At 41.8% G+C, this 14,723-nt stretch overlaps 1 protein-coding gene across 9 annotated transcripts in view; it reads right to left on the reverse strand.

The window, feature by feature from the left end:
- The window catches only part of tenm4 (teneurin transmembrane protein 4), a 149,768-nt gene that overhangs the window by 60,836 nt on the left and 74,209 nt on the right, over positions 1–14,723 (reverse strand). For all 9 annotated transcript variants that reach the window (XM_068714176.1, XM_068714158.1, XM_068714166.1 and 6 more), the window contains 5 exons: positions 8,813–8,977; positions 6,609–6,823; positions 5,285–5,495; positions 1,096–1,197; positions 178–372 (listed from right to left, as the gene is read on the reverse strand). In XM_068714176.1, coding sequence (XP_068570277.1) covers positions 178–372; positions 1,096–1,197; positions 5,285–5,495; positions 6,609–6,823; positions 8,813–8,977 — 888 coding nt within the window. The remainder of the gene's footprint in view (positions 1–177; positions 373–1,095; positions 1,198–5,284; positions 5,496–6,608; positions 6,824–8,812; positions 8,978–14,723) is intronic.

Here is a 14,723-nt window from a genome sequence, read left to right on the forward strand (position 1 = left end):
TTACTAGAGTACTAGACAGATTGTTAAATAAGCCATACAAACTTAATAGCCGTTCCCATTATGTGTATTCTATTAAAATGTCACGCACTAACAAGCTGAGATGGTGGTTGCAACAGTCATTTTATGTAGAACTTTATACGTTCAGGACACATTACCATGACTTATCAAAACAATCACCTTCTTCACAGTTTTCCCCTTTGTAGCCTGGGTTGCAGATGCAGGTTCCCACGATGCAGGTCCCGTGGCTACTGCATGTAACGTCGATGCACTGGTTGGTGGGAACGTCGCACTCGGAGCCCTTCCAGCCGCTGTGACACATGCAGCGACCTTTAAGGTATTGACCATTCCCGCTGCATAGCACTGGACAGGCAGCTTTGAAAAGAGCAGACAGCATACATCCATTTGAATGGACCCCTCCAACCATAGCTTCAAAGAATAGCGAGTGTGTGCAAAAAAGCCTCGATCTGACAATGAGCTTCTGACCAAAATGCTAAATGGTTTCCTCTCCAGTGTACGATGTGCAGACTTAAAATGCTGCGCTTTGGCATCCAGTGCAGATGTGACCCAATTCTAACAAAACCGAACAGAAAATATCTAATATCTACATAATATCTCTGCGTCTGTAGAAAGTAAATAAAAAGAGTTGAATAAGTGTAACAAAATGCTGCCGATCAACACATAGATGACAGAAGACAGTGTATGCGTAAAGATGTGACTAAGACTAACTTTCATTATAACAGATTGCCTTACGTTGTTTTTTTAATTAGGTGGAAAATAAATACAGCCTTGGTTTCAATAATTGAAAGAATTCCATATCAGTCCATTAATCTAAAGCTCTCTTCCCTTTACAGCCATTCAAAAGTTCTTTTATGCGTGACACAAGACGCCATTAGGAGAGAAACAGGTAAAAATGAATCATCTGGAGTAGAACTGCCTAATTTAATAACAAAGATCTGAAGTACAATAAAAAGTAATTGGAAGATTAAAAATGCTTTGCTCTGGTCACGCAGTGAATATAATTTGGTCGGCACCCTAAAATGTTATGTGTGAACGATGTAGATCAATAAAGTCGTTACGACTGAGGGAGTGACTCACCTCGCCCACAGTCAGGTCCCTTGAATCCTAAAAAGCAGTGGCATGTTCCAGCAACACAGTCGCCGTTCCCAAAGCAGTTACTGGGACAGTCATCAACGGAATCTGCAAGAGAGCAATCAGGAGCTTTTCTGAGTGATGTGGTTTGAGAAACAATTTTCCTCCCACTCATTTTCTTTGGGTTGATTATTATGCCTTTGCTAATGACAAGAACGGGGGCTCCAATCCTGTCAACATTTCTGTTTCACTGCGAAACATTTTTGAGTGTCGCTAGTGTTACACCAAAATGGTGGAATTCACTGAAAGACTAAACTAGTTTCGATCATCTGGGCTTCGACCAGAAAAAAATCGCAGAATTGGCCAACGCACTGGATGTGATAAGTGACATGCATCATTTCACAAACCTAATTTGACGCTTTTATGCCCACTGCCATGGGTCATGTTTTCATGTTTTGATTTTCACTCGGCTTTAGGTATTGGCAGAGACAATGAGTGGGCCAGGCACACTGTTTTATCTTTTCATCACAATGACTACAAGCTCTATCTGGTTTACAATTATCTTCAGTCTACAGTCTTCAGTTTGTTTTTCATCTAATCTTTTGTTTGGTGAACATAGAGTACTAGTCAATGGTGATTTACGGTTTTAAATGTCCTTTTTTAGGTCCATTGACAACAGCTGTGTTTTAACGTGTTCTTTCATTCTATTATCAATTGGATCTTTGAAAAACAACCTGCCCACCAGTTCTGTATAAAAAAAATTATAATAATTAACAAAATGAAACAATTAAAATTGCCTTGGGATATACAAAAGGTATCTTGGCAGCTTGACTAAATGTAGTTGGGCCAAAATCAAACAGTGGTGTCTCACCGTGTACAGAGACGAGGCACTGTTTTGTCTTTTAGCATGTCAATGGAAAAAAAAAAAATGATTGTGAGACAATTGCAACCCTTAGATCTGACATTCAAATTAATTTCTGAACACGAGATGTAGAAATGACTTTGCTGTTATGGCAGAAACACGTGAGCTTTAGTTACCTGCTTGTAATCCATTACAAAAATAAATAATAAGTCTCTCCACCTGCATAGAAACTTTTACTTTTCTATTAAAATAAACCAACACATTTTCAATAAAAGTTACACTGTTTTACAATACTGTGACTGGAGTAACCTTGACTCCCACTGACAGCGTGGTGTATTATTATCCTCCTTTGTTTGAGAGCACTTCTGTGTGAGGCAAACAATCAGCACAACACTCTCCGTAATTTTCTCTATTGATCCCTCTAACTTAATCAAATAAATTGGGAAAATAATTACTTCTACTACCGTGTTCTGACACTCGCTTTTATTAGAAATAAGAGTGACCACTGAGGCGCTCGACAGCAGCGGGATCCTGAAACATGACGCTCGCTGAATTAAGCCTGAAATGGTGCTGAAAAATATTCAATCTTGTCCGTTGCCTTCGGGCAGCAGAGGCTCTGAGGCAAAACTTGCAGAACAAAGAGTCTCTTGTGCTCCACAATGGGCTAGAAATGTGAGCCATGGATTCAGCTTCCCTTTACTCTGGAGAGTCAATCATCACTGAGGACGCAACGCAAGACGGAGAGAAAAGACAAAGATACGGAGAGAGAGAGAGAGAGAGAGAGAGAAAGCGATTGAGATAGAGAGACGGATGGGGGGGGGAAGAACCAGAAATACAGAAGAGCTGCTGATGTTTTCTGTGCTGCAGGCTTGCCTTTGCCATGTCGGGTTAGTGAGGGGATGCAGGGGAGACTGTCCTCCGGGGTGGTGGAGGCAAATCAGCATTTTGGTGAGGTTTTGATGGATTCCACCAAGAACGTCTACCTACACTAGGAGGCCTTGGACATTTTTTTTTTTATTGCTCAGAGCTAGTGAAACCAGCAGAGCGTGTGTGTGGCCATTAAAATTCCTCCCAGAAGTACAATTATGCAGAAGAGATTCTTGGCGTGAATCTTAAAGCTCATGTATATAGGGACAAAATAAATAAAATAAGCGGGGGTTGTAATTTAGCGTTCACCAACCAAGGCACTGAAAGATCTGAAAAAAAAAAGATCTTACCTTAAACTGTAATCCACTGGCATATTAAGGGGGCAGGCATCCAACATTAATGTGTCTCTAATCGCGGGTATTTCTTTGAGGAACAACAAACCGTCAAATCCAACACGTTTAATTGAGTGATCGTGAACTGCAGTGCTCCGGTTCCAAATGCTGACGCAGTTCAGCAGACTGCGCACTTCCCATGTCTTTTGGCTGCGTTTCCTCTGAGAGCGGCGACGGAAGCCCATGAATATCTCTTAGCCACATACTCAACATAGGCCAACGCATAAATCATGGATTCAAGCAGAGCTTCATTGAAATTCATTACCCTTTCACATCAGGGGAACTAAGTATTGTGTGAGTCCTCTCGAGTCGGCGAGGGACAGAGTAGCATGCAGTAGGCAGGTTTAATCAGCTCCTTGCCATGCTCTCGGAGGACGCTGAGCACCTTTGAATGATGGGTGGTTGTGTGACGGCGTAGAGAGAGAGAGCCTCTGCTATATAGTGAGACAGGATATAGAGTAAGACATTGGTGCTGGGTCTTCGAATCCCGACGCTTTGCTCGCCTGTATAGGGAGCCGTGTCTGGGTTGAAGCATGTCTGGCACCAGGCAGCGGGGACAAATGGCTTCATGCTCCAGAGGGCTGTGATACAAAACATTCAGTGGGACACGTTTCACATTGCCATGGAGCCACAGCCAAGTAATGAGGAGCCAAGGAGCCCAGATTAAAGACAGGGGCGCCCCATCCACCCAGATGTATTATGGCGTGGCTGTGTGCAGCAAGCGGACCTTTCATGTTACGCATGTGAAGAGCACAAGGTGCTGACGGTAAAATAAGACATGTTGCCCTGCCGACACTGTCGGAAATAATTTGACTGTTAGTGTCTTATAAACAATGCTGCTTGTGTCCCTCAGTGCGCCTTCTGTAGATATTGGTCACATATATATCTATGCTCGGGCTGCTTTATTTGAAGGTCAACTCTATCCCTCCATGGCTCAATACAATTCAGGCAGTTGGTGAGATTCAATTTCTGCTGAAGGGCACTTAACCGGTGACCCATTTTAGAAAGGGCCCCTCTGCCTCCCTCTGAGCTCCTCTGGGCAGATCAGCTCTGATACAAATGAACAGAGGCAGAATTCTAGCTCTGACTGGCTCTGACTAACTCTGCCCCACTCCGTCCTCTCCCAATTCCCCATCTGTTGCACGGAATACCTCATCTGCAGAGGTAGTGTTTTCTCTGATGCAAACCACAGGAGGCCTTCACGCACATCCAGTCAAGAAGAAACAAGCAGAACTAAACACGCGGCCTTGACTCCCACTTCTTGTGTCATATCATATATCAAGTATTGAATTACAGCTGTTGTTGGCACAGAAAAGGTGTGTGTGTGTGTGTGTGGGGGGGGTGGCGTCTCTTGCCTGTCTCCACTTGGTGTTACATTGGTGTTGAGGACAGCTTCTCATCGATCTGCTGCCTGGCACAGCCCCTGTCACAGATGGACTCTGGCCCAGGAGCTTTTAATTAAAGAGCATGTGACAACAGCTCCCAGCTGCCATCCCTGTGAAAGTCGACACCTCGGGCCCTCTCACACCTTGCTTGATGCGGCGGTGCCAATCAACGGTGCGTTAGGGAGAACAAAGAGGAGCGTACAAAACGAAATCACCTCCGCGAGAGAAGGACGCGTGTCTGAAACACGGTCGCGTTCCACACAAAGTCGGAGGAGGGAAATGTCTTCCCTACTTTGATATATGGAAAGTAGATGGAAATTGGAGCAAATCGTGATCAAAAACGGCACTAGCAGGAGGGTACAATCATACTTTGAATTGTATGCAAATGGTTCCCAGAAGCTGGACCCCTGATTCGCTCGGGAGACACTCAGGCTAATGAGGATATTATGATCTCTCAATGCCCTACTCAGGGGCATGGCAGGATAGCACTGATGTCCTGATTTTTGTCATATTCAACTTCACCTTGATTAACCTTCACTTAACTTGGCTATTGAAATCTGCCAAAAACTACCTCTGACTCATGCCCCAAGTCTGGGCTGTTTGCTGTGGAGTGCTGCTAGTTGGTATTATAGGGATTATATGGATTTCTATTACAGGTTTCAGCAGCAGGTCATGCCCAGGGCGCTCACCTATGGAGGTGGTGAGGTAGGAGACCGTTTCAGTGTCTTTCCCGTCGTTGTAGATGGCCAGGTGCCAGATGCCCGAGTCCATGTACTGGATGAAGCCGGTGTCGTGTGTGGTGATGGGCGCCAGGCTCCGCTGCATCGCCATGGGCCCCTGCAGACCGTGGATGTCCTGGGCCAGGAGCCGCCGCCCGTCCAAGAGCTCCACAAAGTCGAACTGCAGACAGACGCACAGAGAGTGAGAAAGACTGATGGATGGACCGCAGACACGCCATTAGAGTGACACATGAGACTTGAGTGCTTTCAGCCCCTCTTTATAGCGGAGCATCATTTGGTCTGCATGAATAACTCATCATTCCAGAGGAGCTTGAGTACGTCTTGGCACATCGTGGCTGGATGGGCTGTGATAATTTCTTAATCCACATATTTTATATGAAAGCCGTGTTTAAAACTATTAAAGTGAAAAAAACAGGGAAGCTAGGAGGGGAGGAGGAATGTAAGTTAGTCTTTACCACATAACATCTGCACCGATTTGCTTCATATCAGCGGTGACTCAATGAATACCAATGAGACGGCAGTTCATTTTCATCTACATAAGCAAGGGAGTCTTGACTCTTCGGCCACTCTATGTAAGATCAGACACGGCACCAAAACTCTACATTATTTGACAAACATGATCTTTTGACTGAAAAATAAATCACACTGGACATTAATGCAAACACAAAGCCTGCAATGAAGAATTTGTTGAACTGCAGCTACGTTTAAAACAGCGATCTAAACTCTGTGAACCAAGCAGTCAGATATGATTAATCACACGATATATCTGATTCTGTGCTGCACCTAGATGGGAAATTAGGGTAAAGAAAAACCTCCCTTTCTTGGTCCCTAGGTGCTGTATCTTTGTGTGATTCATTGATGATATTGAACCTGAACGAAACACGCTGTAAATCCTTTCTGGAACAAATAAAGTGATTCATAATACAATAGAGAGATTTATGATTTTTTTTTTATATATATGGTTAGATAGATTTGTTTAAACAATATCCTAATTTATATTCTGAGGCATAAGGGAGAGTGAAAAAAGAATCCTTTAAAATGCAGACATGATTGGAAATTGTTTTGTACAGCTTTACGTTTTGTGTTTCGCAAACAAGACATAACGTTTTGTTACAGAAAATACAAAAATGTGATAACTTACAGCCCTTAAAAACATTAAGATTTAAATAAAAAATGAAAAAAACTCTCCTTTCATACACATGCTAAGCAGAATACAATAGATTACCAGTAGTAACAAATGAATGAGTGTCAGTGACATTTAAATATTTCCCACCTGTGTGTGTGACGGAGGTAGGCCTCTCCTCCCATAGATTCCCACTAAGGCATCTTTGCTCAGGGACACGTTAAATTTCAGGTACATGGGATGATCAATGAAGACCTGGGCCCTCCAGAAGATTCCGGGGGGAATCTGCTGCGCGACCTTGCGCCCCACGTCAATCTCCCCCATATCTATATAGCTGTCATCTGGGAACAGGCTGTCCAATTTGCCTGCATTGCACAGAGAGTAAATCGGTCAAAGAGATCACACCATTAATCCAGCATGTGGAGGGCCGAGGGAGTCGGTCTGCCGAAGCATGATAGTCTGACCACATCACAGATATTCAATCACATCGCTGACAGCCAGAGAAAGAAATATTATGAATGACCCCTCTGACCATTGCCAGCAATTCAAGTCCCAATTCCAGTGGGGGGAAAGTGCAGAACTAAGAATAATCTAAATGAACACAAGTCTGGTCCTCAAACACAATTCTGGTTATATCCTAAAGTGTTTTGTGTTGATACCTCTGAAATTATGAAATGCGTTTTGAATTCATGGTAGCATTGATTATTACAAAGCAGTGCCATCCGATCATTAAACTGGGGATTAAACTTTGTTCATTTTGTTGAGGTTGCTGACTCAAACATGGCAAGTTTATGATCTTTATTCATAAAGCTTGCTCATCAAAGTGAAATGTTCTAACGCTGTGATTTAAAAGGTTGAACATATGGAGTTAAAATGGTACGAGAAAATACAACTGCTTCAATACTGTGATAAAATACAGTTCTGATTTAAATAAAAGTAATAAAGTGAAAATTGTAGTTGTGGCAGGGAGGGATCTCTAATGCTAGAAACCTGCTCAGGTACGTACTAGTGAATCCGCTGCCAAAAGTCGTCCATATGCTCCATAATACACCTTATATTGGACTCCGTGGAAATGGCAACATCTGCTTGCTCATGTAGAGGAGCTAATTTCAGCCCCGATGTCTACTAAAGCAGACCTCGACACAAACTACCCCCAGGACTTGGTGGCAGACACGGCTTTAGGTTACGCATAGTGCGGCAGATGGCGGTGTTCTCAAAAGTCCATCAGTGGCGAAGGGTTTTATCAGAGTAGACGGGACACACTCTCCCTAGATCTGGGCTTTACATAATGTTACAACACACAGGTTCCTTTTCCACACGTCGGGGTGTGTTTGTATTCATGCAGCACATTAATGGTGTACTTATCAGGCTGTTTAAATAAATCATAAACAGAGAAGAGTGATAATGGGCCTCATGGTTGAATAAATGGTTGTTGTTCTGCAGGCTTAACTACAGCATAATACTTTGATGGAAAGACGCATGAAGAGAGAAACTTGCCTGGATTTCAGGACATCTGCATCACCTTAATAAAACATCAGATAGCTCATCATTGTTTCTGGCGACAGCGCTGCAGAATGAGACTTATTTGGAAAACTATGGCTATTGATTTCCTATCAGCGACGGCTGCCGAGCAGAGTCTAAAGCTCAGCTGTAGCTGGGCTTGTTGTTCGCTAAACATACTTTCTGCTGTCTGGTAAATGAAAAAAGACAACTCCTGGATTCATCTATATGGTAATGACCCCGTCTCCTACCTATTGTACTCCGCCAGTGGCAAATCACATGGTTGAATCTGGGCCCATTTGTTCGAGAACGGAGCAGAGCAAACTTTCCTCGAGTCGAGCAGTTGGTACCGTGGGGTGAGCACATGCTTTCTTTGGCTGCCAGGAAAAGGCAGCCCAGACTAGGAGATGAAAGGATCACATCCGTTCTGAAGAGGACAGAGTGGCTAATCCCCCTCCAGCCCCTGGATACTCGGTCCCTTAAGCTGCCCCCATTTTCTCCCTCCAGGAACAAATAGCACTTTCCCACTTACAACAACTTTCATAGGATTACAATGCAGATCCTTCTGCATACCATGGAGACGAGAGAACACAATGTGAAACTGGATGACAAAATAATAACAAACTTGCTTGAGCTCCAAAATGTCATCTTTAAACTTTAAGATTTGAAAAACTTTTTTTTCCTCCATGTTCATTTCCACTGCGGGCGCAACAGTGTACTACAGTAAACTGAGAGTTATGCTCATCATCCTGGAGAAAATCAGACGCATTTAGGAAGATTTACTTAGTTCTAAGTTGACAAACAAACACATGTAGTAGTAAAAATGCATTATCCTTATAGAAAAAGGCACTTACTCTCATCTTTTCCTTTGCGGTTAGGTATTTCCAAGCCTGTGTTGCCTAATGGTGGCAGGCCCAGGTCAGTAGGAAACGGTAGGCCACTTGTATTGTCCTCTGACAGCTGGTACATCTGTCTCTGCATCGGTTGCAGGTGCCAGTTTAATCCAAAAAGGTGCATGGCTGAAATATCAAACAGAAAAAACAACCTCAGAATCCATTTATGTGCAGATGACTTTAAACAAATTTCATCCAAGCAAAAAAAATGATACTCTCTAAATTACATTCAAAGCAACACAAAAAACTCAGGGAACTTTTTGTTTTTCTGGGGTGGGGGGTAATTATCCAAAGGTAACAGCTGTGAGCTGGAGGCACAGGAAGTCCAAAGAACAAAGAACAATACGTGGTTTAATGGTTAATGGCATGTTTTTTTAAAAAGTGCTGAGCAGTGAGATCAGAAGATGAATGCTGTCCTGACCTCGTGGGACAACATCTGTCTCACCACACCAACATCGGCACGGACCCTCCCCAGTGCCCTGTCATTTTTACAACCCCATTACCTTTCCATTCTTTAGCAAAATTAGGGGACAAAAGGAAGAAAAAAACAAAAACACATCGGCAGGGAGACACCAGGGTGTTTCAATGTGAACACAGTGGATGAAGCATGCTGATATTTTACAAGGTCGACAAAAGGAATGTCCTTTGGAACAATGGCAGCGGAGAGCAGGACAGAGGAGGAGGGGCTGACCATGACAGATCACCAATAAGAAAATGGACAAGACGAGCTTAGCAAGGCAAAAGCCACCTTGGAAGTCAACAGTCAGCAGAAAAGCCCCAGAAACTCAATATAGCTATTTTATTGGTTTGTTGGTTCTCTTAAGCTCCTCAAGTAAATAACCGCACAATCCAATTATAAAGAGTGAAATTATCTGAAGGTGTTGGACTGAAGCAGGGAGAAAGACCTCTCTAGTCCTCTAAATGTTGCTTTCCTCTTTTGTGGTTTTCTTTCTTTTTTCCTTTTACAAGAACATAAACTACTTCATGTCACCAATAAGCCTGTCAGTGACTGTTCCGACTGACTGTTCAGACTGACTTTGCTTTTCATTATTTGGATACACTGGGAAAAATGTGTTGGAGGACTTAACATTTTAAGGATTCAACAGTCTTATTGTTATACCACTGCAAAAATCAATTAAAGAAACTTCTTTTTTATAATACATATATTCACATTTAAAATGTATTTTCTTTTGTTCACAAAAGCAGTTGTTGCCTATTTGTATTTGATTCCTTTGGGAAACAAAAGTCAAATGGACACTTTTGGTTTTGATAACTTGTCATCCCACAAGGTTAGAGAATGTGGTGAGAACACAATGATCCTGACTGGGGTCCTTAAAACTAGTTCATTATCAATAAACACAAACACTTGATGTAAGCGTGTCGTCTTATATCACCTTACTCAGGACCTACTCCACTTCCTGCAGTCTTATGTCTGCTAATGAAAGATTTAAGATTATTTTAAAAGCACAAGGAACTCCAACTAACTCCATCTTCAGTATGATGCTTGTTTAGGCATGCGCTGATCTAATGTTGATATCGGACACTGACAGGTGTGATAGCTGGATTGTTATCGGTGACGAGGGGGCCGATCAATTCTATGTTGACGTCTGATTACGCACGCACGTTTTTATTCCCAGAATATGATGCGAACAAATATTGTGCAACTTCATCGTGAAAACGAAATGTGTAGAAGCAAAAGGGGGGTTTCTGCGCTTCTTCCATCTCAGAGCAAGGTCAGCAAACTTCAGATAAAAAAAGTACAGGAGCACACTGATTGATGCAGCCATACAGAACTGCACCTCCATTAGAGTGCTTTATTGTTCATTTACCAAACATATTACCACAAGTTGCTTCATTAAGCAATGGATATCATATTAAATCTCTCCACTTCAAAATCCTACAGCAGTGATCCCCCAAGAATAAAAGGATGTTTACTTGACCAAGCTCAGCTATTAACTTCAAATTGACTGAAACCACCATATCAACTTGACAAAGTGGCAGATCAAACCAAGCTATAGTGTCTGATGAATCGAATACATTGGGTCATTTCCAGAGAAAACGCAGACGTATCAGAAAACATTACCCTGTGTGGTTCCCCAGTCTTTTTAAAAAAGATAAAACTAGAAGAAAACCAAATATTTTCATGATGCACACACTAGATAAACAGTACCATATGTTTACTGATATTTTTTCGATGGATTTGTGGAGAAAGGAGGGTACCAACAGCGTGGTTATCGGGCAAAACACAACACAAACAATCCCTAAAATCATTCAGTTCAACTGCAACACCAGCATCTGTTGAGTGTCTGTCCAGCGCCTGTGGAAGTGGCTGTCGGTGGAGGGCGACCAATGAGGAGACAGATGGCTTTGTTTGTCATTTTGTAAGCTCCAGAAAGTCACTTCTTTTGATTTGTAGCTCTACATCGACTGGCGAAACGGAGGGAAAAAAAAAAAAGAGTCAGTGTATGATTCCGGCAGAACCAACGCAAAGTCACCAAGCACGGTGTCATTCCAAGTGTCCTCGTAATCACGTCTTTGTGAGTCCCGTTCTTTATCCCGTCCGTCCCTGAGGCCTCTAATGGAAAACGGTTGAGGAGGCGTCCCCCTCCCATCCTAAATCCAAAGATTTTCTTCAACGCCTTCTTGGTATCTCTGATATGCAGAGCATTGGACCGGAGCCAGTGAAGAGCCTCCTGATTTTGTTTTGCTTGCCTTCCAAACTTCGTGCGGCGACGCTCTGAAAGTTGCTGCAATTGGCTGCAAAAATGAAGACAGGTTGTGGGAGCAACAAGGCACTTCTAATGAGATGGCCACTGGCAGAGACAAGCTGTGTCTGTGTTCCAGCGATGCCACTGACCTGTCAAGAGTACTGCACTCCGCAGCATCGCCCATTTTGTCCTGAGCACACGCTGTGCCCTCCTTTCGCTTATCTCTTGGCAGGAAGTTGGGTCACGCCATGTGCCAATTAGGTAACAGAGGTACTGTAGTAGAAGACTTCTCAGCCAATCTGAGGAAGTCAGCGCTTATTGCTGTGGGTCATCTGCCAGCATTCCTGTGCCTCTATCCTCTGATCTGAGGAGCACTTTCCAACTAGTGCACACTTCAAGGGAGGCTGTGGTGAGCTGAGCCCTTTTTTTTCTCCTCATCTAACTAGTCAAAATCATCAAATACTGTGAGCAGCTAAAAGAGGCAAACTATCTTGAGGTATAAAGAAAGCCAGGATAGAATAAGAGTCTCGTACACACCTTGGTGTACGAGAAAACATATTTCAACCATATGGTTTATTAATCTCTTATAAATAGGTGCTAGACACAGGAAGCAATCAGCTGCTCATTTGTCACCTAGCTGCATTAACACCTCTCTTCTGTTGGCAGACTGTTGTGTAAATGACCATTCATTGTGTTGTGAATCACTTTAAATTGCACACAATTGTACATTTCCAGGGAAAAAGTTGAGGCAGATACCTTTTACAGCCACACGTCATAACCGCAACATCCCTGGTTTAATTCCAGCCTTTGGACCTTTGTTCCATGTCATACCCCTCTTTTTCTCTCCCCTATTTTTACACAATACTCAAAAATAAAAAACGAAAATGGCCAAGATATAATCTTCAAAACAAAACAAAAATAACAATGTAAAAGAAAGCTAAAGTAAACATAACATAGACTGACTGGGATATCAAATGTGTGTTCTGGCAATGTCTGAGTTTGGGCTAATGCATTTCTTTCCTTCAGAATTGGGCCATTACAAGTCTGGTGAAAATCAATCTTTTCAATATCCACATTGGGAAGAACTTAATTATAGGAAGTATATATTTCCATGTAAATAAATTAACTGCTTTGTAGCTTGGAGACATAGTACCACGGCCGTGCTATATTTCTCAAAAGACACTAAAAAACAATAATAAAAGATTATGTATAACTGGTGGGGGTTCATGCTTCATTTTTAGTATATCATCAAACAAGCTTTTCACTTGCTGTTATTCAAGGCAAGTGTCTTAATAAAAATAGCCTATCATTCATTTTGTAATCATTTGTATTGTGTTTTTATACAAATAACCAGTATAGAAGGAAGGATAACATTTAGGATGGTTTACACTGACTTAGGGATGGTTGAAATTATTGTTTACGCCTTGCTGTCATGTCCTTAGAAAAAATTAAATCTGCAAAAATCTGAATCTGCAGGTCAAACTTTAAAAAATATCTGAATTAACCAAAGTACAATGGGTGCATTTCTACATAGGATGCATCAGGGAGTATTTTCTTTGGTGTCCCTGCAGTAAGGAACGGCAGATTTTAATTATTTTTAAAAAACAATCAAAATCAGAAGGCATTTAGGTAAGTATGAAATAGCATAACTGTTTTAAATTGTTTTGATTTGCCAGTACAACTTGGAAATAAGTTTAGTGTAGCTCAAGACCAATGCCACGAATAATTTCACATGATTACTCCATTGTGTTTCAACCCTATCACCACGACTTTAACAACTGAATTATCAATATGTGCCGCAAAGTACAATAACCTAAAAGTATATTGCTATGCATCAATACACAACCAGTGTAATGCTACATGCTTGTGAGCTATATGTGGCTAACACACTTTCACATTTTCCATGATTAGAAGGAATAATGTGGAAATGTAAATTTTTTCCACTGATGTTTGCCAGTAACATATACACATATATATTGTTTTGTAGGTTTTTTTTGTAGTTCTTTTGCATCCATATAATACATGGAAAGTTACATGTCACATTAGAAATACAAACAACTGCTTTGACAGAAACGTTAGCATGCTAAAACATTAAAACAGCCTAGCAGAGCTAGCTGGGGTAAGTAGCTGTGCATCATGGTACGTGAATGCAGCATTTCCAATAAATATTGGGTATTATAGGATTTAAATAAAGAAATGGGAGTTTCACTGAAAGTTTTTTTCATCGCCAATAAAGTAATTCATTGCATCAAAAGATAAACATTTTGTACTTGGAAGATTTTAGTCTTTAGATATAGGTAATATCCTAGATTGATTTAACATTCACAAAAATAGCAGTAAATAGACGTGTACCTGTGTAGCACTTTTCTAGTCGTCCGACCACTCAAAGCGTTTTCCTACTACATGTCATCATTCACCCATTCACACCCATTCATACACTGATGACATGCAAGGTGCCACCTGCCCATCAGCACTATCAACATTCATTCAACATTCACACACCGTAGGCACAGCTACGAGAGTAATTTGGGGTTAAGTGTCTTGCCCAAGGACACATCGAAATGGACTAGTGGAGCCGAGGATCAAACTGCAAATGCTCTACCACTGAGCCACAATCAGCCTAGTCGTATTCATCTAAGATTACAAATAAGAAGACTGAGTTTGTTTTTCATTTAGAGTAACATCATATTTACAAACCAAGATAAAGCAAATATCAGATTGGGAACATGAAAAGCCAAATCAAACAAAGCAGTGATATCCTACTGAAAGACAGACAAACAGGTAAAATCTGTGTTGCAGAGGGGCCTTTTCCAAGTTGGATGATCATGCAGTGAAAAAACATTTCTGGGGCCCAACCTTTCCGTCCTTGGCTGGATACCCAGGGTGAATAGACATGAACACAGGAGGATACTGATGACCTTAAAATGAGGAACATATAACAAATGTGCTAATGAGTGAGCGACCACAGAGAAAATAGTGCCATCTTAAACCCCCGACCTTTTTGCACTTCAAAATGTGCCCATTTACAAAGCTGTGACAAAATAAAACCATGCTGCAAGTCAAAACATCTGTCACAAGGCATAATTGGGTTCATTAGACATCTCACCCGGAGTTCCCAATTACAGGCCTCAATAATTAATTGCACTTGGAATTAAATGTATTTT

Source organism: Cebidichthys violaceus, unplaced genomic scaffold, assembly GCF_023349555.1.
Source record: "Cebidichthys violaceus isolate CVI_PGR_0920_01 unplaced genomic scaffold, fCebVio1.0.p SCAF_1, whole genome shotgun sequence".
NCBI classification, from domain to species: domain Eukaryota; kingdom Metazoa; phylum Chordata; class Actinopteri; order Perciformes; family Stichaeidae; genus Cebidichthys; species Cebidichthys violaceus.